The sequence below is a fragment of the Protobothrops mucrosquamatus genome, unplaced genomic scaffold (genome assembly GCF_001527695.2).
Source record: "Protobothrops mucrosquamatus isolate PMUCROS unplaced genomic scaffold, P.Mucros_1.0 scaffold1, whole genome shotgun sequence".
NCBI classification, from domain to species: Eukaryota; Metazoa; Chordata; class Lepidosauria; order Squamata; family Viperidae; genus Protobothrops; species Protobothrops mucrosquamatus.
The window spans coordinates 4,511,583-4,538,521 of NW_015386388.1; the positions used below are offsets into that span (position 1 = coordinate 4,511,583).

Below are 26,939 nucleotides of genomic sequence, written 5' to 3' on the forward strand. Positions count from 1 at the left end.
AACATTTTCTTGTGAGAATATTTAGAGTTTTGCTTAGTGGTTTTTTTTTAACAGCCCCAAGCCCCCCTCCCAGCAGAGACAAATCTCCTCCCTCCCACTAGAATGGCAGAGCCCAGAAAAGAAAGTTTGAAGGGGTTTCTGACACATATTATGGACACAGGGAAACCACTTACTAGACAACTCAGGACCACTCAATAATTGGGATAAAAAAGTTGTTTTTGCTGAGCACATCAAATTTGGCTGACAGTATCCTCAACAACAAACCAGCTGGGAACAGATGTGAGAGAAAATTATGGAAATATATACAAGCCTTTTTCTGCAAGGAACAATTTTTAAAAAATGCAAAACAAATAAGGAGAAAGGCATGTACTTGTTAGAAATATTGAAAATATTTCAAATATTGTGAATAGTTCTGGCTCAACCACAATTATGAGGCTCAGTAGTTTCTCACTGAACTGAATGGACATATTTTAAATATATTCTCCCCTACCATTATGTCCCAAGACTGGACTGGCACCAATGAAAGTTGGTTTACTGCAAGGAGTTCTGTTTTTTTAAATCTCTCTCGTTTGGTGTTACTTCTCTCTTTGCAAGAAAACAGCACTTTACTATCAGCGGATCCAAGACAAGAACAGACTACTGCAGTTATTTCATTCTTTTAAAACAAGTATTGGTTTATTATATCAAAAAACATTTTGAATAAACAGAGTAAAAAGAAAGAATCTAAACAAAAGCCACTACAAATCTATAAACCAACAACGGATTAGGAACCTAGTGCCTTTCTTTAGTTAAAGTTACCATCTTTTACTTAAATTCCTTGGAGATTTTAACCCTAAATCAAAACTTTGATGGCTCATGCTTAAAAAAAAAAAAAGAACTACATGAAGATGCAAGAAATATTTCAGGCTTCAATTGTCAGAGAATTGTTTGGTGAAAACTACATTATACTTTTGCTGCTTAGTACAGATGTGAAGGAGAAAATGTGATAAGCTTTAAGCAACTCCCAGGAATTATGTTCTACCACACCCTTGCATCAAATCATTGTCAACCCAGGCATCAAAGAGTATTGTTGGGAAAGCGGAAGAGAGCCCTCCAAAAAGAATCCCACATTACTCTGAACATAATGAAAGTGAATAATGCAATCACATTTTGGACAAGAATGGCCTAAAGAGTCATGTGCCTTGAGAGAATATGTGTTCTGCTTGCACAAGAGACTGTATTGCTGCAAGGGAGAAAAAATAATAAAGCAAACAAGCAAGGTATGCAGTGAAAGACAGATGAAAGCCTTTGGGGTGTAGAAGTACAGAAATTAGAGATATTATTTTATCAATGTTGGCTTTTAGTGCTGAAAGTCTTTAGCATATGCAATAGTGCAGGTGTTTTTCTTTTATAGATCCCAAAACAAGCAACTATCAGGAGAATAAGGCATCCTATGATTTTTATGTACTTGTCTTGATGCATTTTTTCTTTTGTGTAGTTGCACATACTATTTTTATTATAGATTTAAAATTAATATTTTAAAAATATACGGAGAGCCAGAAAAATCTGATTTTGAATGAACTGCACGGTGCAATATAGCACTTGTTTTGTATGTAATAGAAATGGGAGATTTTTGTTGAAAATGAGCAAGTTATTTAAATTCTACAGTTTCCATAAGTAAGAATATTGATCAGGTCTGAAAGCAGCTATAATTTGGACTAGTTAAATCTCACCCTAAGCAGTCCACTTCTAACCGAGAACAAAGTAACTTTTCAAAGGCTTAGATATAGGAAACTAACAAAATCAATTAAAGCTAAATTGTTTTTTTAAGAAATATGATGCTGTTCCTGTAAATCATATTGTTGGGTAACTATTCAGTTTTTATCATAGCATATAGATCAGCGGTTCTCAACCTGTGGGTCGCGACCCCATTTGGGGTCGATCGACCATTTCACGGGGGTCGCCAAGCAAGGCTGTCTGCCATTTTCTTTCCCCTTTTCCGGCGGGTGCCTTACCTCCCTTGAGCTGGGCTAGCTGGTGGTCGGCCTGCTCTGTCTCTGCCGCTTGCCAGCTACGCCTCGGCTGGCGCAGGGGGCGGAACCATGCATGTGCGGCGCTCCCGGGCAGGGAAAGTCCTCGACTTACGACCGGTTGGGTAGTCCTCAACTTACGACCGGCTTAGCCCTCGACTTACGACCGGTTTAGTCCTCGACTTACGATTGGTTGGGGGTCGCAGCATTAAAAAGGTTGAGAACCACTGATATAGATTAAAAAAATGCATGGACTATATTGTGAAACAAACAACTTACAACAATACTAATGACAGTTTACATATCAACTCCACTACAACTCACGAATCTTTTAAAAAAGTGAAGACCTATATGGAAGGAAGTGACTTTGTTTTTGTTTACTCTTTCTTTTCACCATCTTCTGAAGTTGCTGGATCAGCTGGGGGTTCTTCAGCTAGGGCGCTATTGCTTTCTGAACCAGTATTGCTATCACTTGTTCCTTCCTCTGCCATGCTTTCAACACCTTCTTGCCCACTCTCCTTGTCTTCAGGAGTGGACGTCCCTTCGCCATTCTGCTGATTCTCAATAGCTTCTTCTGGAGGAGGTTCTTCTGTCATACACACAAAAAAAAGCAGTGATATTCTTAATTTGAATTACTAGAATATTTTTCAAGAACAAGAGAACAAGCAAATAAATGACTAGTAGGCAGAGAAAAAAGGGGGTCTTAAAAACTATCAGGTATACATATTGTTAGCTCGATGATCAATGGTTTGCAGAATATTCTTTTTTAAAAAAACAAACAAATTATTCGTTTTTTAAAATCAATTTACACTTTATAAATGCCTCATAAACAACGCGCTGTCTGGGTCTTATCTTAATAACATGTAGTAAAATCCTGATCTCCACCCTGTCTTTCCAGCCACTGGTAAAATACATCCCATATTTGAAAATACTCTGTATCTTCTTTTTCTTTAATCTTCAATGTGAGCCTGTCCATTTCTGCACATTGTAGTATTTTCTTGATTATATCATCTTCAGAAGGCATTTCTTCATTTTTCCAATTCTGCGTGTAAACAATTCTTGCTATTGTTAGTACATGTACCATTAAATATACATTTTCTTTCTCATATTTTCCTGTAATTATACCTAATAAAAATAATTCTGGTTTAAAATCTATATGCTTTCTTAACATTTTTTCAACCAAGTATGAATTTTTGTCCAAATTCTTTTGCTTTAGGGCATCCACCAAAGATGATAGTACATGCCTGGTTTTTGCCTACATTTCCAACAATTGCTAGACATATTTTTAAATATTTTTGCTAGTCTGGCCGGTGGTAGGTGCCATCTATAAAAAAAATTGTACAGATTTTCTTTATATGCAGCTGCCATTGTTATTTTATAGTTTCTTTCCCAAAGATTTTGCCAGTTTTCTAACTCTATATTGTGCCCAAAGTTTTTAGCCCATGTTATCATTTCTTTTACTTGTTCATCTTCCATCTTTAAGTTTAACAAAATTTTATACAATTTCTTAATCAGTTTTTTGTCTGATGTTAATAGTATCTGTTCAAACATTGTCTGCTCTTTATAGAAACCATACATTTTATCTTTCTCATATCTTGTTTGTATTTATAAATGAGGCTACCATAAGTTGCTGCCCTGTTTTTCCAGTTCTTGTTTGGTTCCCTTTCAATATTCAAAATATATTTGTATGTTAAGATTTTCTCAGGATTAATTAAATTAGGGTGAGTGAACACTTCCATTGTTGAAAGCCACCCTGGAATTTTCATATATATTTTCACTTTTATCTTTTCCCATGTTAAAAATAAAGCATTTCTTACATAGTGGTTTTGAAAGTATCTATGAAAAGGCATGAAAGTATCTATAAAAAGGCATGCCATCCCAACTGCAAATCATGTCATTCTAAGTATAGTAGTCTTTTGTGTCCAAGAATAATCCATTCCTTTAACCACGTTAATGCACATGCTTGGTAGTATAAAGTCCAGTCCGGGAATCCAAAGCCTCCATTTTCTTTAGATTCTTGTAACAATTTCAATCTGATTCTAGTTTTTTTTCCTTTGCCAGATGAATTTCAAAGTCAATGTGTTTAACTCATCAAATAATGTTTTTCTCTAATTTTATAGGTACTGTTTGAAATAGAAACAATATTTTGTTAAGATATTCATCTTGACCATAGCTATTCTTCTTAAGACTGACAATTGTAATTTTTTCCTTTTCCAGGTCTAGTTTTATTTGTTTTAATAATTTTGTATAATTGTCTTCTTTTATTGCTATTAGACATATTCCCAAGTATTTAATTTTCTTGACTATCTGGAGATCTATTTTTCCTGACAATTGACTTTTCTGTTTATCTCTGAAGTTCTTAACTATAACCTTGGTCTTTTCTCTATTTATTTTCAGTCCCGCTACTTCTCCAAATTCTTCTATCTTTTTCAGTAATTTAGGGCTTGTCTCCAAGGGTTCTACAAGTATGAATACCAAGTCGTCCACAAATGCTTGTAGTTTGTATTGTTCATTTTTTATCTCCATTCCCTTAATTTCTGGGTCTTGTCTAATAATTCTATTCAACACTTCCAAAGTTAATATAAATAGCAATGGAGATAATGGACACCCTTGTTTTGTACCCTTTTTATATTAACATTCTTGTTTTGCAGACCATTCTGTTCCTTATATATATATTTGTTTTCGTAGTTTTTCACGGGTACAGGTATGCAGGTCTTGGCGTATTCGGGTCTTTTCCCGTGTAAGATTGAGAGTATCTTGGCGACGTTTTGACGAGGTCCGACTCGTCATCTTCAGGCTGGGGTCTTCGGCTTCGTGCTTGTGCGAGCAAAGTGTGATCGGAGCTGCCGTCTCTCTATAAATATTGATGGGGGTGTGTGGAGTGCTGGCTTAGTTGCTGTAGGTGGGTTGGTTGGCTGTGTAGGGGTTATACAGGTAGTCCTCAACTTACAACCATATTTGGAACCAGAATTTCCCTTAACCAAGATGGTTGTTAAGTGAGTCATTTTATGACCTTTTTTGCCATAGTTGTTAAACAAATCACTGCAGTTGGTAAGTTAATCATGTTGTTGTTAAATGGATCCATCTTTCCCCTTGACTTTGCTTCCGGGCTGAGAAGACAGCAAATGGCAATCACATCATCCTGGGATACTGCAATCATTGCACACATATGCTGGTTGCCAAACACCTGAATTTTGATTATGTGACTTTGGGGATGTAGTGATGACTGTAAGTGTGAGGACTTTTTCCAGTGCCGTTGTAACTTCGAATGGTTGCTAAATGAATGGTTGTAAGTTGAGGACTACCTGAATAGTAAAATACAGTCAAATTCAATAATGTGGTAAATTGAAAAGAGCTCTAACTGGAGAGATCAGAGATATGAATGAGATGTTAAACAGATACAAGACACACCCATTCATGAAGAGTGGTTTTCTCCCTTGTCCCAAATTGCCCATCTGAATTAAGACAAATTCCACCTTCAGTACTTAAAATAAATATAAGCCTCCATCTCGGAAATGCATGACCTATGATTTCATTTTCTGGAAATGAACTTCTGGCTTCCTAGGCATTGAGAGAGGGCTATGATGTCAGGGAACACTTCACAAATTTTCTACTTTTATTGAAAATACATTATAAAGGTTTTTAAAAGTATCATCTCTGAAAAAGATTAGCACAATTATTTGATATCTATGGAAGGAAGAGAACAATTTCTGCACATGGCTGAAAAATGAGTCTACTTTATAAACTGGTCCTCTATTAAATTAATTTTCCCCAAAGATCGTTTTTAAAAGCACCATTTTCTCTTCATCTCTGATATGTGATTGATGGTTACCCTCCACTCCAATCACCTGTTTCCATGGGAGGAGTTCCCTCTTCTTTTTTCTCCTCTGTCTTGCTGGCTGCCTGCTCCTCCTCAGTGCCCATGCTGGTCTGACTGCGTTCAGCTTGCTCTGCAGCCTCTTTCTCCCTTTCTTCCTGCCGCTTACGGGCTTGTTCTTCAGCCTGTGCAATTTCTGCTGCAATTTTCTCCATGTCCACTTCTACCTTCAGGCTGCACAGCTAGCAAGAGAAGGGAAAGAAACAAGACACTTTTCAATCCAGGGCTCCTATCAGAATATTTTCTTATCCTACTTCAGGCAGTCCTTAATTTACGACTGCAATGGAGTCCAAAATGTCTGTTGCTAAGCAAGACGGTTGTTAAAGGAATTTTGCCCCATTTTATCTTTCTTGCCACAGTTGTTAAGTGAACCACTGCAGTTGTTAAGTTACTAATATGGTTGTTAAATGAATCTAGCTTCCCTATTGACTTTGCTTGTCAGAAAGGTGATCACATGACCTCGGACCTCTGCAACTATCATAAACACATGCCAGTTGCCAAGTGTTTGAATTTTGATCACATGACCATGTGAACACTGCTATAGTTGTGTGAAAAACAGTCATAAGTCACTTTTTCAGTGCCGTTGTAATTTCGAACAGTGAATGGTGAATGGTTTTAAGTCATGGACTACCAATAATACTATTCAAAACATTTTCTACCAAAACTTCACAAAGTGGCTTTATAACAACCCATCTACTCCATAGGCAGTATGGCAACTTTGCCAATAAAATACTCCTTGCATAAGCTGGGTTTAAACTCAAGAAAAACAAGTTCATTAGAAAATGATAATATAGTACTCTATACTAAAATCCCAGAAGTGTTAAGAGGTTGAAAACACAACTATATGTTTCTAGTCTGACTCTCCATAACATTTACTGTCCCATATACTGTAATTCCAAAACAACAAATGCATCATTTTTATTATAAGCAATACAACTGTGCCAAATATATCATGGCAAAATGGAAAAGCCAAGTACCAAAAGAACACAGAATTTGGAGAAGGAACAAAGGAGGCTAATCCACATGCCAGACAATGAAGAAACTTATTTGCCAATAGTGAAATTTCTAACCAGACAGGTCTAAACCTGCTGAAAAATTCTGTAGTGATTCAATTATAAATCTGAAGGTAATCTGTAATTCTTAGTCAACACTATTCATTTTACAATAGCTTTACTGAGTGCAATGAATTGACCTATTCAATTCGCTAACAACTTAGACCTGTTTTTGACAGTTTATACAATGTTATAATATCTACAGATAAACTTTTTATCATCACTTCACAAAGATCTTTCTTTGAAGGAAAAATGAGCAACTTTAGAAGTAGGAAATCTAAGGAGAATTCAACAGTTTGCTTACAATGTAATCTCAGACATGTCTAACTGGAAGTTATCACAGTGTTCTAAAAATAGGCTAAAATACATATTTATAAGAGTATCCACAGGAAACTTCACCAAGTATAATAAATGAACTATCTTTGGTCATGTATCACTTAATACATAAACTGTATCCCGGTCTCAGATGAAGGATGTGAATACACAGAATGCAATATTACCCTACTGAAGGGAAGAGGCAGGTAAAGAGAAAGAAAATATAAACTATTAAATGAGACCAGAAAGTTAATTTGAAATTGTTTTCCTGATAATTTTCTACTTGAAGGTATATTCAATCATTTGAATTTGCTAGTCAGACGGCAGGTGAAATAGTTATATCCAAATATAAAGTGTAGTGAAAATGTAGTGCATGGGTATCTGTCAGATAAATTTCTTCCTTAGGCAAGGAATTCTAGTTCAAAAATCTGGAAAGCCATCTATTTCCAACTTAATGCTTTGGTTAGAAAAGCTGTGAACTTTTTGATCTATATTTCTTTTATTTTGAAATTAGCATTGGTGCAGACGGTGGCATTTTTGCATCCCCCCCCCCCCAAATTATCCAATAGGACATAGGAAAAATGTTTACAAAAGGCATCAGGAATCCTCTTCAAATAAAACTAATCCTAGATTCAGGTAGATCCAGGTCATCATGTATAGATTTTTTTGAACTCAGGCTTCATTTGTACTGATGTCCAATAAAACATTAGGCACAAGGATCCAAGCATAAAACACATTAAAAAGTGAAAGTATTATTTTGCCCCTAGGCAACTTACAGGTTTTGGGGCACACAATATTAGATTTAACATGCATGTCTTCTTTCCATCTGAACTGAAAAAAGACCAGGGACTTCTACATATGTTTAGTGAAACAGAGATATTCTAGAGGACCCTACCCGTTTAAGCTCACTGTTAAAGGATTCCGTGCTTTCCAAAAACTTCCTCTTCTTTTCTTGATGACGTTCTTCTATTTGAAGGAGTTCAGCTTCAAGTTTACGCTGTGTAGATGGGAAAATGAAAGTATTCAGTGAAAAAAACCAAATACACATTTGAAATGTACTGGTATATTTGCTTGCTGAGAAAGTTATGAAAAAGGGAAATTGAATTTATTTTTTGCAACACATCAGTAGATCTTGAATGCTTTGCAAATTGGAAAGCAGAAACTTGATTCAAAGGCTGTAAGTATCTTTAAGGCTTTGCACATACTGTGCTTCAGAAGAAGGCAATATCCATGCCTGATTATATGAACACTTGAATCATCCTTTTCAGATCTTTCTAAAACATGTGGCAAATGGCATATCTCTCCTATGCCAAAACCTGCCCTGCATTGAGAAATCCTGCTTTCTCACAAATTAGTTGTTTTATGATTAATCTGAATTTAACTGAAGTCTACAAAAAAGTGCTCAAAACTTCCTTATGGGCTTTTATAAGAACTATAAGTATATATTTATTTATCTGGTGTAGGTTTCAGCATTGTAGAATAATTGTAGACAATTCAGAATAAGACACTTGCTTTCTGTTCTAAACATTAGCAGCTAGAACATTAAACCAAAAAATCTATCAATATCTGAAATGTAACACGTGTAGAAAACTAGGTTCTGCTCTTTCCATGTTAATGAAAAAGTCTGGCAGTATCTTTAAAAGCAGCAGCTTCTTGTTTCATTTAATTCAATAGTTGCATTTTTGTGATAGAGCACAGTTATGTACAGAAATGTTTGAATAATCCACACCGTTTTGTTATACCTCATTTCCCAAAAGATATCATCTAAAACAATGGCCCCAACTTTTCTGGCACCAGGAACTGGTTTCAGAAGAAAAATTGTTTTCTGCAGACAGGGGGAGGGGAATGGTTTCGCATGCAACCTAGATCCTGCACATGCGCAGATGAAGCTTTGCTCACTCGCCTGACGCTTGTGTGCCCAATTCCTAATAGGCCACAGACAGTAAGGGGCCATGGCCTGGGGGTTGAGGACCCCCGATCTAAGGTACTTAGGTTAGATCTCATTCTTTATCTCTCCTAAAGGCAAGTAAGAGAGGTAAGCTCTATGAGCAGAAATATTCATGATCTTAGCATGTGTTTTCAGATAGAAGAAGTAATTTGAAGGATAATTCAAATCTGCTTCATTAAAACCACACTCACACTAATAGAATCTTGCCTATTTGAAAAGAATAGGACAATATAAAAATGTTAATACTGGGCAAGAGATACAATCTTTTATGCTGAGGATAAAGAAAATTTGAAACAAACTATTAATGAACACCCTCCCCCCCCCGGAACTCCCTAGTTATTTTCTAAGAAGGAAAAAAGATCTGCTGCTTCTTCAGCTTGCATATTATGATCTCTGACCATACCAACAAAGTGACAGATTGAATTTTTATAAAAGATGGGAGGAAGTGCTATTGCATACATATATCTATTGGATATAATAATCAATTTCAGTTGGAAAGTTACTTATGTTGAATTCATACTGGCTTGAGTTACTTTTCCATAAGCATTTTTGTGGCTTACCACCTCTCAATTTGTTTATCAGTCTGATTAAGAAGCAGCATCAAAGATATTGCTGAAAAAATTATTTTGTCTCATAATGATGACTAAATGTTCTTTTGGTTCTTGTTAAATCTATGTACAATACCGCAGATCAATTACAAATCTGGTTTATGTAACTGCAACATTTACAGTAAAGCAAATTTGGAACAGCAGAGCAGTGAGATTTTTCAAGTAAAAGGCCTACAGAGCTAAAAGTTTCAAAGGTTGGAGGAAGAAATTATAAAAAACATCTGAACTTAGTTAAAATCAATCATGGAGATCTATTCAATGGTCTTGCAGTTATTATCACACAATAGGTGAACTACCATATGAGCATTTATAATTCTGGATCCACTGCCTTAAATAAACTCTTCCTAAACCCCACCTCACCTTATCCCACCCATTTGTGTTCATACTTTACCTGATGAACCATTAATGACTGGACTTGGCGTTTGAGGACTTGCATTCTTGCTGTAGTAACCACAGATCTAACATCAGGAACTACACTTTCACTCAGGATCTCACTAATTAAACGATGGTTTCTCTGGAAACGGGCAGTAGCAGTATGTTTCATAGAAAATCCATCATCATAATCTGAAACAAAATCATGCACAGTGATATCCCTGGCATAAACTTTATTCTACTCCCTTATTCCTTTCTATCAATTTAATATCCTTGATAAAAATATTTCAGCTTTTTTTTTCCTGAATGCCTGATGGCTCAAAAGCTGACATATGCAAACTAAAAATACATGTACTGTGTTTTCTCGAAAAGAGGCACCAGGTCTTATTTTCGGGTGTGTCTTTTCCACTCACCTTGCAGCAGCGCCTCCGACAGCCCCGCCCAGCCGGCCCACTTCTTCTGCAGCCGAAGGAGCAGCTTCATTCTGCAGCTGAGAATGGAGTTGGCCTGCATTTCACAGTCAGAGGTCTTTCCAGAAGACATCTGCAGCCGAGAACTGAGCTATGGATTCAATCCATAGCTCGGTTCTCAGTTACACAGGCCTTCCAGAAAGCCTCTGAGTGCGAAATACAGGCCGAGCTCCATTCTCAGCTACAGAATGATGCTGCTCCTTCCGGCCAGGCAAGTATCGATTCATGGGAGGCCTGGCTTCAATGGTAAGCTCCACCCCCTCCACCCTTGTCCTAGCTTGATTTTTAGGCATGCGCCTTGCCCAGAACTAGGGCTTATTTTTTTGGGGGGTAGGGCTTATATTAGGTCCACTCCCAAAAATCAAGCTAGGGCTTATTTTCAGGGCAGGTCATACTTTCTGGGAAACAAGGTAAAATATACTCACATAGGTTACTAAATTGTGATTATGAAATTTAATTTTCCTTAGCAAAGAATGATTTAGTCCTGCAAAGGTAAAATAGTTGGTTTTCATGTAACAGAGAGTTATGTGAATAACTTTGCTAGGTTAAGGATGCATCCTGAATGTATATTTCTACATTTATTATTTTTATATTATTATTTCATATGTTGAAGGCTTGCAGACATTAATATGTTGGCTTGCAAAGTAATGTTTAATTAGAAATAGTATAGGATAGCATAAGTATACTTGGAGTAAAACCAGGCTTTGGCTACACATATAAATTAAACTGTGCAATTTTAACTAAAACTATGTAATATGATCCATATTATTATCAAGCAATGCTTTAATCAGCATAAAAATGACCAAGGGTGGATAACTTGGTCTAGACTTCTACATTTTATTAAAAACAGCAATATTTGGTCAAAATCTTGATTGACCAAAGAGATGGTGAATAGTGCAGGTCAATATATGGGTCTATTTGGTAATGACCCTACCAAATGGAAGATTGCAATTTAGTATGTAAGATAAATACATGATAAAGAATATGAATTACCAAATGAAACAGACAAATGAAATATATATTAGCTGTCTATGCAAACAAAAGAAAGAAGAGATATAATAGATCGGAATGAGGATAATCTGATCCAGTGGGATTGATGAACATATGCAGAGAAATGAAAGTGTAAATTCAATTAGAGATAGTCCTGGCTTAGTGAATGCAATTGAGATAGGCAACTCCATTATTAGAATTATTTTCAATGAAAAATTATCAGGAAATAATTACTACTATTCAAACACATATTTTGTGGCATAATGGATGAAAAAAATCTGCAAAAAGGGACTCCAGTCTTTGCAACATAAGTTTCTAATCTTAGATTTAATCTATCCAGCAAATTCATATAATAGTTGGGACATGGAGGCAAACGATCAAACTTATTTCTCAGGTGCTAAGCATAGATAATAGAGGTTTTGAATTTGTATTTGTATTAGTCTTGACCAGCATGAACCATAGTGAAGACTGTGAAAATGGTAGTCCAAAACATATTGCATCAAAAAGGGACAGTCACAATTATGCTAAGTTTTAAAACCAATGTTTCTTATTCCTAATTATAATTAAGAATTATAATTGTCATTATACACAATTGCCTTTTTCATATGTAATGATAGATGCTTTTTAATTAGATGAAATGCATCCCATATAAGTTTAATTTGGAAGCAAACTGTTCTCTGTTCATTGAAGTCTATTCCTGGGTTAGCACGCAGTTTGGCCTGGTAAGTTTAGAAAATGTACAATCCAGCCAATGTATATATATATACATTCTCACAAAGTCTGATAAGGAAAAAAATTTTCTATGTGATGCTCAACAGGTTTTTCTTTCTCCTCAACAGCCCATTTGCTTACTTATAATAACTTGCTATTATTAGTTACAAGGTAATTTTAAATTAAAGATGATTTACTCCAATATTAGAAATTTGCAAAATTTCTGAGCACTGGGAGAAATGAACTATATTTTATATAAAACAAAATATATTTTGTGAACTATTTACTATATACACAAGTTCCTTATATAATTAATATTCTGATTTGATATTTTAAACAGAAAAAAGAGCAGTCACCATTTTAAAGATAAACAGAGCAAGTTAAAGGAATCCCACACAACAAGCTCTCACTCTTTCTTTGACATCAGTCTCTCTGAAAATAGCTACTTAATGAACAATTGTGAATTCATAGCCACCCATTTTCCTCCTGTCAAAACCAGAAGATCAGAGTCAAGTCAAAGAATCTCTCCAAAGTGCTTTTCAAAAGACAGAATGACGAATAGTAGATACAGGCTTGGTCTTTTCCAAAACTATTTTTGGAAAAGTGCTTCAAAGCAGCAATCTTGAATTTCTAGTTTATCCCCTCCAACCAATGAATCCCATGTTTTTTAAAAAGCATTGAAAAGCTAACTATGCTAGAGGCAGTGCTTTTCAAAAAAAAAAAAAAAAAGGTGCCGGAACTCACACATGTCATACAACCTGCCTTGCTTACTCTACAAGGTTCCATCCCAAAAAGGTGGTGGAACTCCGTTCTGGGCGTTCTATGAGAAAAAAGGCCCTGGCTAGAGGTATTTATATATGGGGCCAATAGGTCTGTTCATCCATATTATATTTTACTTAAGTTTAACTTTTAAAATGATAGATGGGAGTTCAAATCATATTTATATACCCTCACAACCCATCCTAATAATTCCAAGTGAGTTCTGAAGATACCCATGAAGCATATCATAAATCGGGAGGTGGGGGTGGGTCTTTCTCAAAATAATAATTTATTTCTAAGACAAGATACCTGGATTTGAAGCAGTAACTGGAACAAAATGCATGATTTAAAAATCTTCAATAAAAAGGATTTTTCATGGAGGCTATAATGAGTTCTTGGTAGGGTCAGAATATAGTATTATTCTGCTGATAGTAAAAGCCTAATGAAAGATACAGGGGAAGAGCTTTAAGAAAAGATACCAAGCAGCTCCACTAATTCAATGGTGAAAACAAGTAGGCCTATTCATAGTAATAATAATAAAGCTCAATGGCTCAATGAAAGACACAGTTGCTGATCAATAATTAAAGATTAGGAGAAATTAACGTTAAGAGATGAATCTTTCAAGTGAATCACTACTGTTGGTCATTGTTCTGATTCCTCTGTCAATAATACAGAACAAGTCAGGCCATGACTATCAAATACCAAAAACATCTGCTAGGATATTCCACTAGTTTACATGGACAATCTGAAGTTGTATGGAAAAACACACCTGAAATGGAATTGCTGCTCAACCCATTCCAAGCCAAGATATTCCAGTGGAGTTTGGACTGGGCAAATGTGCCACTCTTACCGTCAACAGGGGAAAACTACAGAAAACTGAAGGAATCAAGATGCCCTACCGAAATAACATCAAAAGTCTGGATGAAAATGATCACTACAAATATCTGGGCATCCCTCACGCTGATAACATCAAGCATAATAGTCAAGAAGAAGGTTAGTGTTGAATACATCAGAAGAGTGAAGATTCTAAAGTCCAAACTCAGGGGAAGAAATACCATCAAGGCAATTGACACCTAGGCAATTCTAATCATTTAGATCAGGGCTTTTCAACCTTTTCACCGATTGTACCACTTTTAGAATATGGCAACAGTACCAACAGTCGCCTAGCAAAGTGTCAAAAACTTGATGACCCCCCCCCCCCCAAAAAAAGTGATAAAGTACAGGTAGTCCTTGACTTACAAGGACTTTGCTTAGTGACTGTTCAAGTGACTGAAAAAAGTGACTTATGACCATTTTTCACACTTATGACCGTTGCAGCATCCCCAGGGTCATGTGATTTACATTCAGATGCTTGGCAACCAATTGATATTTATGATGGTCACATTGTCCCAGGGTCATGTGATCCTCTTTTGCAACCTTCTGACAAGCAATGGGGAAACCAGATTCACTTAACAACCATGTTACTAATTTAACAACTGCAGTGATTCACTTAACAAATGTGGCAAGAAAAGTCATAAAATGAGGCAGAACTCATTTAACAAATTTCTCACCCCTCCTTTTATATCCTCTTCTCTTCCTTTTTATATCCTCTTCTCTCCCTTTATATCCTCTTTTCTCCCCCTTTTATAACCTCTTCTCTCCCCCTTTATATAATCTCTTCTCTCCCCTTTATATCCTCTTCTCTCCTTCTTTTATATCCTCACTTCTCTCCTCATTTTTTATATATTTTTCTTTTATCCTCTCTTCTCTTCCCCCTTTTATATCCTCTCTTCTCTCCCCCTCCTTCTTTTATATCCTCTCTTCTCTCACCCTTTATATCCTCTTCTCTCCCCCCTTTTATATTCTCTCTTATCTTCACCCCTTCTTTTATATCTTCTCCTCTCCTCCCCCCTTTTCTCTTCGGTGCACCTCCAACTGACTGCTCTCCTCTCCGTCTCTTTCGCCATTGCCTTCTCTTCCCCCCCCCGTCCGTCGTCTCTCTCTCACGCCAAAACCTCCTTTTACAGCCTCTCCTCTTTCTTTCCCGCCTCCTTTTCTCTCCTGGGTGCCTGGAAGTGCAGATCAGCTATAACTGTGTGTACTGATCCTGAGCTCTCAGCAGACAATGCATTAAGCTGAATCTTTGCCTGAAGACTGCATGGGGCTGCCTGCCACCCCCAAGGCTGCCGCCAATCAGCTGGAGCTGCGCATGCTGATCCTGGATTCTCAGCAGGACCCAGGCAACTCTTTGCACAGCTCCAGCTGAGTCTCTGCCTGAAGGCTGCATGAGGCTGCCTGCCACCCCCAAGGCTGCCACCAATCAGCTGGAGCTGCGCACGCTGATCCTGGGCTCTCAGCAGAACCCAGGCAATGCCTCGCGCAGCTCCAGTTGAATCTCCGCTTGAAGACTCCATGGGACTGCCTGCCACCCAAGGCTGCCACCAATCAGCTGGAGCTGCGCGTGCTGATCCTGGACTCTCAGCAGGACCCAGGCAACACCTTGTGCAGCTCCATCTGACTTTCCTACAAGCCTGTGTGGCGCTGCCACCGCATCACTTCATCCACTTTTACACTTTTTTTACAGTGCTTTTCAACCCGTTATACGCGTACCACCTGCCAGGTGCTGACGTACCACCAGTATGCGTGGTGGTATGCGTACCATCAGTTGAAAAGCCCTGATTTAGATGCACAGTAGGAATAGTGGACTGGATTCTAGCGGAACTAAAAACCTTGGGTAGGAAGACTAGAAAAAAAATTGCAATGAATCATGTCCTTCATTCATGTAGCAATGTTGACAGACTCTACTTACCAAGGAAAATAAGTAGATATGGAAAGTTGCAACTACATCAGCCAGTTGAAATATCAGCCAGTTGAAAAAAAAGGGCATTTAAAGAATATCTGAAGGATAATGAAGAAGATGCACTGAAGCTAGTATACTATGAAGGTTTATTATCAAGCAAAGCTGCAAGAGAGACTAAGTGAAAATAAAAAAGGGACATGGGTAAGCAAAGTATAATATGGCCAATACATTAAAGAAAACAGGCAAAGAAGATAACAACAAGACCTGGTAATGACTAAGAGAAATAAAATTGAAAAGAGGGGCTAATTCTTGGCTATGCAAGACCGCACCTTTAGAACACATGCATACATAGTCAGAATTAAGACAGAAACAGAAAGCAAATGCCACCTCTGCAAAGAAGCAGAAGAAACACTGGACCACCTAGTTAGCTGCTGCAAGAAAATCACATAGATTAACTACAATAGCATGACCAAATAGCCAAAATAATGTATTGGAATATTTGCAATAATACTATTTGCCTGAAAGCAAGAACTGATCACAAAATAATAAAAATAAAGTCACTAAAGTGCTCTGGGGCTTTAGAATTCAACATAATCAAACAGACAAATATCTGCTACACAACATCTGAAACTGAAAAATTGTTGATAACAAAGACAAAAAAATCTGGATAGTGGATGTTGCAGTACAGCAGAAGAGAAGAGAAAGAACTAGAGAAAACTGCAAAATACAAAGACCTGAAAACAGAAATGGAATGACTTTGGTAAAAGAAAGCAAAGATAATACCAACAGCAATAGGCACCTTGGGTGCAATTCCAAAACAGCTGGAGCATGAACGCCATCAGCATTGTCAAAATTACCATCAGTCAATTGCAAATGGTAACTTTACTTTGACAGATGTATATTTATCTGTGATGTTATCTTTATTAAAAACAGTATTTGCTTACCCAGGTTCTTTGAAAGTACTTGATATGTGTATAAAAATGCTAAATCCTATCTAAACATCTGGCTGATTGTGTGACCAACCATAATAAATGTTGAAAACCAGCAGCTTCTGGGAGACACACAATACTTGGGGCAGAGATGTGCAGTCTTTGAACATCTGGTAATGCACAGCATAAAATGGACCCAAGGAAAGGCTGGAAAATGTAAGGAAATGTATGATCCTTGTACTACTGAATGACTGTTTATAATATCCCTCATAAACTATGTATGGTTGCTTATTTTTATGATGAATCTGCTACTTTAGAAAGGAATATACCATGATTATATGACTCAGCATAAAGATACATCTGTGTCCCTGATTTTTTATCCTCAGCCTTGAACTTATTCCAAAATGAGGTTGGATTGCCTTAAAAAAAAGAAGAAAATGATCCTATCCTTGTCTAACAGAAAAGGAAAGGTGGGGTAAAGATTCATATATTTTCAGATGAACAGTTCTCCTTTCAGCCAGGTGTTGTTGTTTTTTAAGCAAAGACTTCTGGGAGAAATAAGTCAACTTCCTTTTGTGAGACATCAAGATGAGATAAAAGCTACTAAAAATGACATCTATAAGCAGAAGCTGCTGGATCTATCCAAAGTAAAGTTTAAAAAGCAATTCTATTCAAATATTTTTGGATGATAGATCCAGGATAAAGCTGGGTATCTTATTTCAAAAATATTTCAAAATGTAAGTGAAGAACTTCCATATCATCATATTTAGGGTAAGAGCTGTAACTTGGAAAGCTTGCCAGTCAACTGTGAGAACTCAGTGGGTGGTTTAGATAAGCTATACTGTGTCAGTTTCAACCTTCACCCCAATCTGAAACAGGGAAATAAAAATGTTTAAAATTTCTCTAATAATTCATCTGACCTTAATTGACTTGGGCAAGGAGTCTAGAGGACTGGAATATTTAGTAAAAAAATACTTCGCATTTAAATTTTTCCCCCCTACTTTGAATATTCTGACTTCTTGATCTGATCTTGCAATTTCTGTGGTGCTTTTCAATTCTCATATTCCTGTGAAAAAGACTCAAGGTCTTTAAATAAGACCTTGTACAATCCCTTGGGACAATTTTACAGATCTCTGGCCAATAGGCAACTTTCTTTGTATCAATCCAAGTAACTGCTAGTGAAAAACCTGGTTTATTTTTCAAAACTATCAACTGAACAACTAAACCCAATCTGCAAAAAACCGCAGATGCTAGAATGCATTTTTCTAAGCAATATATTAATTAAACCCAGCTGGGTGCAAATATTTATGCAAGAGGACATCTTGAATTTTCTATCTTTGATGATAGAGCTGTGCTAGTTCATGTAAGAAATATTTAGTCTCATAGTATCAGGTTAGAAAGCAGATTGTGAGTTCTGGTTCTGCCTTAGGCATGAAAGTGGGCTATAATTTTATGAACCTTAGCTGCCTTGAGTTATTCACAGCAATAATAAAGATGGGATAAAAATAAATCTGTTATATTGATAAACAATACTTGATCGAAGTTTAATACTGTTGCTTTTGTTTTATGCAGCTTCAAACTATTTATGTGCAGATCCCAAGCTAAGAATTGTAACATTTATAGAAATTTTTCCAAACCACAAAGGGTTCCCCAGCAAGTTGTTTTAAGACAGACATGTCAAACTCGCGATGTCACATGACGTCGCGCAACGTATCAGAACAGTTTTGCCATTGCCGGCAATGGGATGGGTGCGGCTTCTGGATGATGCATGCGGCCCGCGGGCCGGCAGTTTGACACCCCCGTTTTAAGAAGATAATCAAGAGATTGATTTCTGAATCCTGAAAAATTCCACTATCAAGTAAAAAAAACTATAACTAAAGCATTGTGCCATTTTTTGTTGCCAGCAACACTATTTCTTCTGCTCTTGCTTACCGTCTGGATCCTCAGCAGGCTGGATGCTCATATAAGGTTCACCTTTCTCCATTCGAGATTGCCTTTGCCGGCTTTCCTCCTCCAGGGCAGCTTCAGCACGACTTTTGGCATTGATATAGGCAAGGTAAGCAGGTGAATTATGATAAGCCTTCATTGATTCGTTGTACTCTATCTACAGGTTGACAGATACAATTTTTTAAACAAAAAAAAATTACAACAAATCCCATCTCCCATACCCTTAGGAATTTCTTCCAATTAAGAAATCCTTGCATACACAAGGGACAACTTCACATGAAGCAAGAAACGGATACCTCAGGGCTGATTACTGATACTCAATTGCCCTCTTCTGGAAGGGTCTCACGGCCAGAAGCAGGATAGGGTTGCATTTAAACATTTCGGAATGTGTCCATATTTAATGAACAACAAAGGGAAGTACAGGGAAATATGATGTTGAGAGGAACTGAAAGAGGGGAGACTCATTAACTGTGCTTTATTTCCAGGTGCCTTTATGCTTAGATGTTTAGTTGGGGGCAGAGAGGAAGGATAGGCAACCTTGACTCAAGCTGGGCTCTTTTCAAGTCATCCAAGGTGTCGTGTTTTTATCATACTCTCCTTAAAGTTCTTTAGTGCATCTGGCCTTGCACAGCAAAAGTTGATTCAGGTTTTCTTTCCTCAATAATGCTCCTATACATGAGCCCATAAGTGACCTTCTCCAGAACCAGTCTTTTTAAATTTTACTTTACTTTAGCTTTATGTGTATGAAAGAGAAAGACAGACTTCCAGTATTATTTGGGAGTGAGAGGGAGATTTCTTCTGTGTACCTTTTCTGCTTCATATTCATTTAAGTATTCTTGCTTCTCTTCATCAGTGAGGTCACGCCACATCCCTCCAATGATCTTCCCAATTTCCCATAACTTCAAGTCAGGGTTGGACGCCTTCACTTGGTCCCAGACCTTAATAAAAACATCTGTAGTAAAGCTCCAGCTAACTAAATACTTACAAAATAAAACATATTTTGTTAATATCACCACCAAGACTTTGGTCCTTTCAGAGAACTATCACCACAAAGCAAGGCTACATTAAGACAGTTATTTTGGGCTATGCTATATCCACTGATTATTTCTCTGGGGTGGGAAGACAGAGGTATGTTTATCCACTGCCTGGTTTTATTGTCAGTTGCACAGCATCCTTTTCACAGCAGCCTCTCCCTTAAATCTTGCACGATTCTTCTCTTTTGTCTTAAGAGAGGCCGATGGATGGAACTTTTTTTTTAAAAGAATCAGAGATAGAAAAGCAGGTAAACCACAGTCCTTCTTTTGACTTAGTCACTCCTTGACACTGGACTGAATCAAGTGCTGTCCATAAGACCTAGGCTCTCATTTTATCAGAAAAAAAGTCAGTGAATTAAAAACAAGAAAAGGAAAAAGAAGGGGTGTGACACTACACCCTCATTCCCTCTCCCTAAAGTAAGAGGAGAAGAGAATTTTAAAACAAAAATATCTTTTAAAGAGCAAAGTAGATTCTACTGTCACTACCGCGAAGTCCAGTTATGGAGTTGCACCAATCTTGCTTTGCCACAGAAAATGGATTCTTTTAATATAGAAAATTCTGTCAATAAGGCACCTGATGCATCCTTGTTAGCAGAGGAAGTAGTAGTACACTTTAAGCATTTTTAAATAATCAATAAAAAAGGTCTTCATTTCTCCCCGACAGTATGGTGGCCATGTTTCATTCTGTGGTGAAACTTATTTCCCCCCCTCCATTTTGGGTAGTTTGCTATTCCCTTCACTGTGAAAGGAGGAAACAATTGACTTCTTAATTTTCCCTTAAAGAAAAAAAAAACATAAGCAAAACTATAGTAACAGGTTTGCTTTTTGAAATCAAACACGTTCTAGAATAACCATGAAATAAATTAAGATGAGGCAGACCTTTAACCAGGGCCATGTATTTTGTACCCACCTTCCTGCTGTACCTCATGTAGGGCATGAGTGGCTTATCTGGAGGCTTTGGGGGTTTGGGGATTGTAATACCTGATGATGCCTAAGGAACAACCAAATAAAATGCACAGATTATATTATTTCAAACATTTAAGTATTGCAAAAGAGGCATTTGCTAATATAATATATTGATAACAGAGGTCCAGGTTAATATTTACTAACTGTCATGAGAACAAGTATATTTTCATATATTCAAAAATGATGTAATATTTCTCTGTGTATTTTCAATTCATCTATGGATTGACAAAGATTTTGTATTAAAACAGCAATTTTAAACAGCACAAACACTTTCCATAACTCAAAATGTCCAATTTCTTGTCTTAATGAGAGCACTAAATATCTGAGGTTATATTCACACCTGCATTTATAATTGCAGGTTGAATCCCAATAGCAACTTTAGTCTGTATTATTTCAGTGTCTCTGCATGACTCTGTGCACAGCAATGTCCAATCAATTCCAAGCTCAATTGTTTTGGCCTTGTCTCCTGATATGAAATGAAAAGACATCCCGCAACCCTCTAGAACAGGGGTGTCAAACTCAATTTCATTGAGGGCCGTTTCAGCATTGTGGTTGCCCTTGGGGGGGCGGGTGGGTGTGGCCAGGGTGGGTGCGGTCTACTGGGTGGGCGTGGATGGAGTGGGTGTGGCCTACTGGGTGGGCATGGCCAGCTCTACATCGTTCACATCAAGGGTGCCTGTGGGGGCCTGGGCAGGAGTGGGACAGATCTGAGGGTCTCTTCCTAAGTACAGAGTGGTGGGAAAATATTTGAGATGAGAGAGGGAGAAAAACAGGCAAGAAACGCAGCTGGGGAGGTGTCACCCTTTGTGAGGAATGAAGAAATGCACTATCACCTGGAAGTAGCCAGCACATGGCCCTCACCACATATCTGGCTTGGTGGGCTCTGGGAGAGGGGATGCCATGAGCAGCGTGAGAGTCAACATTACCTGCGCAATGCCGCCCAGCCCCCAGCCTGCCCGGTCTCGGCAGGCAGCAGGCGCTCTCCTCACAGCACCGAGAGGTTGAAACTGGGCAGACTGGGGGCTAGGCAGCATTGCACTTCTCATCAGATTCATGCCACCCGGTTCAGCTCTTGGCGCTATGAGGAGAGCGCCCCACTGCCTGCTGAAACCGGGAAGGCTGGGGGCTGGGCGGCATCGCACTTCTTTTTGGACTCATGCCGCCTGGCTCAGCCTCTTGGCACTGTGAGAGCGCCCTGCTGCCTGCCAAAACCCCTCCCCCGGAGTCCATCAAGCCGGATAGGTGAAGTAGGTGAGGGCCATTTGCTGGCGACTTCCAGGCGATGGTGCATTTCTTCATTCCTCACAAAGGATGATACGTCCCCTGCATGCACCCAGGGGGCAGGGCCGACGCGGCAGGGGCTGGTTCCTCGCTGTTTCCAGATGGACTTGTGGAGCTAAGACTGAATGCATTTCAGCATAGCTGGCCACCACAAAATTGTACATTGGCTCCCGGCTGGCCTGGGCCAGGGTCAAGACAGCGGGGGCCGTTCTCTCACTGTTTCGAGGATGGTTTTGTGGCCACATGAAACCACTTTGCGGGCCGCATCCGGCCCCGTCTAGAAAATGTAAGCATATTTTCTAGTAGGAGCTTTTCAGATAATCATTATTGTCTTGGCAAATGGCTGCAACTGATATGGAATTCCGACTTGTCAAATTTTGCCCCTTTCCAACTTCTGAAAACACCTGGAACTGCTGCTAGACAATATGGTACGGATTTTCCAGCAAATACAGGAAAAGAAAAAGACCTTGAGTACAGTATGAAATCTATGACCTCCTTGTGTTGCTAAACTACAACTCATAGCAGCTTTCAATATTGAAATTACTGTGGCCCAGTAACATCCTGAAGCCATCTAAGTTGCCATTCTTATTTTAGAATATTAAAAGTATTTTTGGGAATAGGTAAGGTACCACAATAAAAGGTCACGGGTGAATGCAACCGCAGGGTAAAGAGAAGAGATAGATTAAGGACAGTAAAACGGACTGAAGTGGAATTGTAAAGACTAAGGGGAAATGTCCTTGACAGAAATATGCAAGAACTACTATCTAGAGGACTGAAATATTCTTTACGTCATGGGAAAGAAGAATAATATCAGGAAGGAAACCAAGTACATGCTTTCTGGTTTACATGGACATAAGAAGAGTGGAGGGGAAGTAAGGAGGAATCAGATTTGCAAAATGGATCTCAGTCCCATTAGGTAGACCATATCAGATCAACTTCATAGGAAGACTAGAGCTATGCTTTATTGAGATAGCTATAATAACAGAATCTTACAGTTCTGTTAATTATATAACCCACTGGATTTGGAAGAAGTTTGCCTTAGCTTCTTCTGAATATTATCTTGCTTCCCAGGCCTTAAATAATATTTTGGCCCTCTATGCCTAATAAATGATTCTTGGTATTTCTGAATACAACTTATGACCATTCACTTAACAAATGTTTGCACTTACAATGGCACAGAAAAAAAGTGATTTACAACTGGTTCTCACACGACCATCATAGCATCTCACAGTCACATGATCAAAATTTGGGCACTTGACACCTGGTGTGTATTTACAGTGATTCAGCATACTGAGATCTCATAATTGCCATCTAAAACCTTCCCAGGGGGCTTTCAAAAAGCAAAATCAATGGGGAAGTCAGATTCTCTTAACAACTATGCTGATTTGCTAAATCGTGGCAAGAAAGATAATAAAACTCACTTAATGATGGCATTGCTTAGTGACAGAAGTCCTGGTCCCAATTACAGTTGTAAGTCGAGAACTACCCACACTACTCTCTCACCCAAGGTAATCTCAATTATTCTTATTCCATTATGGAGAATCCATTATCCTTATTCCATTACTGGAGAAACCCTTAAAATATTTAGCAGAGCAAGATATTTCTTGAAGCTTGCTCCCTTGAATATCTTATTAGCCCAAATTATATTATCCAAGTGGAAATTACAGAGTGAGTTTCTGGAGCAACTTTTGTTTTCCTGAAAGATTTGTAGAAACACCAAGCTTTTTCACTGTACTTAGTAAGCTAAAAGAAATATGTCTTATTGGGTAATAGGTAAAGTCCCTATTCTTCTACAAAAACATTCTTGGTTCAAAATACATTTTCATATATACATAATTTATCTTTTTCAAATATGTGCCCATAAACATAACTGTTTTGGGAGGAGGCTATAGAGATTAAGATCACAATTTAAACATGCAGACAGAGGTCACTGCATAGATCTCAGATTTTGAATAATGTAGTCCTTTTATGGCCCCATTGAGATAATACATATATACAAATATTTTGCATGAACAGGCCTATTACATTTGAGAAACTCATTTTTAAAATAAAAGGACAAGCTTTTCTCCATGCCATATTTATGAAATGCCATGAACTAAGCAGTGGTGCATAGATTATATCTAATGAAATAAAAAAATGTTTATGAGATGTATGCATTAGCAAATGTACAGTTACACACACAAATATATAAAGAGGGACCTGAAAACATTCAAGTAAATCAATTAATGCTTAAACACCAATAAGAATATATAAAGCATAAACCCAAATTGAAACACATATTGTAGAGAAAGCTCAGAATGTTTATTATAAGTATATACAATGGAAATTTGTGAAAGAAACTACAATTTCTTCCAATATGAATCTGATATAAAAATAATTGGGGATCAGAATTTTTTTCAAATCCAGATTCATTCATATTTAAAGTAAGGAACTAGGTACAAACATATGAGTTTACAGTTAACACATGAAGGGTGAGTACTCATGATTATCATGTGTAACTTCTCAATCTGTTATTTCTTTGCAATATAAATGTCTTTTTGCTGGTCACGAAGAATACAAAGAAGGCTCTTCCATATTACCAAATTAGTGTGTTTTTCTGTTTCCTTAAAGATACCTACCAGAGAAGGTCTGGCTCACAGGCCTAAACTGAATCTTTTTGTCATTCATTTATTGAAAATGAACTATTAATATTTGAAGTGGAGTCTTTTACTTTGAAAAATGGTTAATGGACTACCACAATTCATTATTTTTGGACAGGAATAGTTTGAAAGTATTATCCTTCACAGATAAAATATAAGAATTAGAGCTAAAGTTTCACCTCAGGTAATGAATATAACATATATAATGGCATCAATAATGATTTGTAGACGTTTTCCAATAGACACAGCCAAATAATGTCTAAGTTACACTACTGCAGATGCTAACAAACCTTGGCCACACCTTTTCTATCCTAGTACAAACTAGAACTAATGAATGAGGTGAAAACTCTCTTATAATCTACTATACTATCAATACTATATGATCAAATAAATGCCCTGAAATTATAAAGGAGATTGGCACAGACTAAAACAAGAGCTATGTACTTTTTTCTCTAAGCACCTAACATAGTGACATACTTAATATACTTACTAGTTTTTAGTTAAATCCAAATGCATACAGTTCTCATGAGGAGGTATGTAGTAACTGCATGAATGCAGGTGTTAAGAGGATTCTATTTTCTGTGTTTGTTGCCTATAGGTAGCACCATAAAGAGTTCTGAAGCATCTTAAAGATTAGTACCTTTGTTACTGCCATAAATCACAGCTCATTTTATTAACAATCTATATGTATTTGGCAGTGAACTTTGATCCATAGAGGTTTACACAATTTTATTTTGTTTTCCCGTTCTATTTTTTGTTATTTTTGTCATTTATTAAACATCTTTACAATTTAAATTGTTGCTTTAATTGATTTTGTTTTTATTTTTGTATGTTTGTAAAATTTTGTAATTTTATTGTTTTGCTGCAAAAACAATTAAAAGGGGGGGAATGGTTATGCAATAATAAATTTGTTAATTGCTGAAGTGCAACAATACCTTTTTTTTTTTTTTTTGCAAAACACTAATCTAACTACCCTTCTAGACATTAATTACAGGGGGAAGCACCCAGTAATTAAACCAGCCACTACGTCTCAAACTGAAGCAATAACTAAGGAAAGGTAGTAATGTGCTTCAAGTATTGTTTGAGTGCTAAAACACTTCACAGAATACCTGGCAGAATGGATCACACTACGATGAGTTTAGAACACTCTATCAGTAAGACATATTACAGAGTACTTTATCAGTATTGACTGAACTGATAATAGGAAAACTCCAACTCATTTTCCATGCCAAAAGGGGAAGGTTTCTCTCTGGCCATCCTAGAACACTGTCAACTTTCACACTATTTGGAGAGGGAAGACATCAACTTCAGCAAACTTAAACTTGGACAAAATTTTGCAATATTCTAGTTTCAAAAATTCTTCCTCTAAATATTGAGAAAGAACGCTTCTCTTTAGTTCTAGATTTGTTTCTTTTGTTAATCTTTGTGTGTGCTTTCCTTATATATTTATATACACAGCTCCTATTTCATCTAAAGATTTACACAGGTCTTCGCATCATGTTACTTATTCCCTCCCCCCTATTTAATTACTCAGTGGTTGGTGCATAAGCTGCTTTCATGATCAGAGAGAAAAATTCTTGTCAGTAGTACCTGGTCACTGAAAACAATTTAAAAAAAAGTTGTCTGTATTCCTTTTGGCAAGTGAACTGACTCGAAGCCCATTCCAACTGACTAATAAAAAAGGCTGTTATCAAAAAGTTAGTGAAAAGAAAAAGATTGGGGAGAAATGGAAAGAAATCACAAGTTATTTTTTCACTTTTTAAATAAAAAGTGTTAGCAGCAGCTAAGATTTAGAAGAACCTAATTCTAAAGCCATTTCTGGTCACTTCCTGCTGTTTGCCGGATGACGTAATAGTTGATTCTCCTACCGTGGCCCGGCTGTTGGTGCCCGGGTTCCCTCCCAGCCTGTAGTTGTTGTACGCCAGATGGCTGTATGGATTGTATCCCACAAACCCTGGTGTGCTGGGCATTTGCTGATGGAAACAAATGAGACAAAAACACGAATGAGAAATGAGTCCCAACGAGGAGAACACAGAAAAATGAAAATGGTTTGCAATACAGCATGCAAAAACAACCAGAAATTTAAACACGCAAAATGAGGTGTTGCAGCAACTAGATCCCTCTTCAGAGACAGTAAATTTTCATGAAACCTGCCAAGAAAATAGGAATTTTTCTCTTTATATCTTGCCACTGCAGATTCTAGAGTCATAACTTCGAAGCTTCCAACATGAATATGCTGTTTTATCTCTAGCA

General features: G+C 37.4%; 1 protein-coding gene across 1 annotated transcript in view; it reads right to left on the bottom strand.

The window, feature by feature from the left end:
- Positions 1 to 2,244: 2,244 nt before the first annotated feature.
- SMARCE1 (SWI/SNF related, matrix associated, actin dependent regulator of chromatin, subfamily e, member 1) overlaps positions 2,245 to 26,939 on the bottom strand; it is a 40,322-nt gene continuing 15,627 nt past the window's right edge. Inside the window, exons 4-11 of the mRNA XM_015832279.1 lie at positions 26,555 to 26,659; positions 20,711 to 20,791; positions 19,573 to 19,704; positions 18,752 to 18,923; positions 10,201 to 10,373; positions 8,149 to 8,250; positions 5,858 to 6,068; positions 2,245 to 2,598 (exon numbers count right to left, since the gene is read on the bottom strand). Of these exons, the coding sequence (XP_015687765.1) occupies positions 2,387 to 2,598; positions 5,858 to 6,068; positions 8,149 to 8,250; positions 10,201 to 10,373; positions 18,752 to 18,923; positions 19,573 to 19,704; positions 20,711 to 20,791; positions 26,555 to 26,659 (1,188 nt within the window). The 3' untranslated portion in view covers positions 2,245 to 2,386. The remainder of the gene's footprint in view (positions 2,599 to 5,857; positions 6,069 to 8,148; positions 8,251 to 10,200; positions 10,374 to 18,751; positions 18,924 to 19,572; positions 19,705 to 20,710; positions 20,792 to 26,554; positions 26,660 to 26,939) is intronic.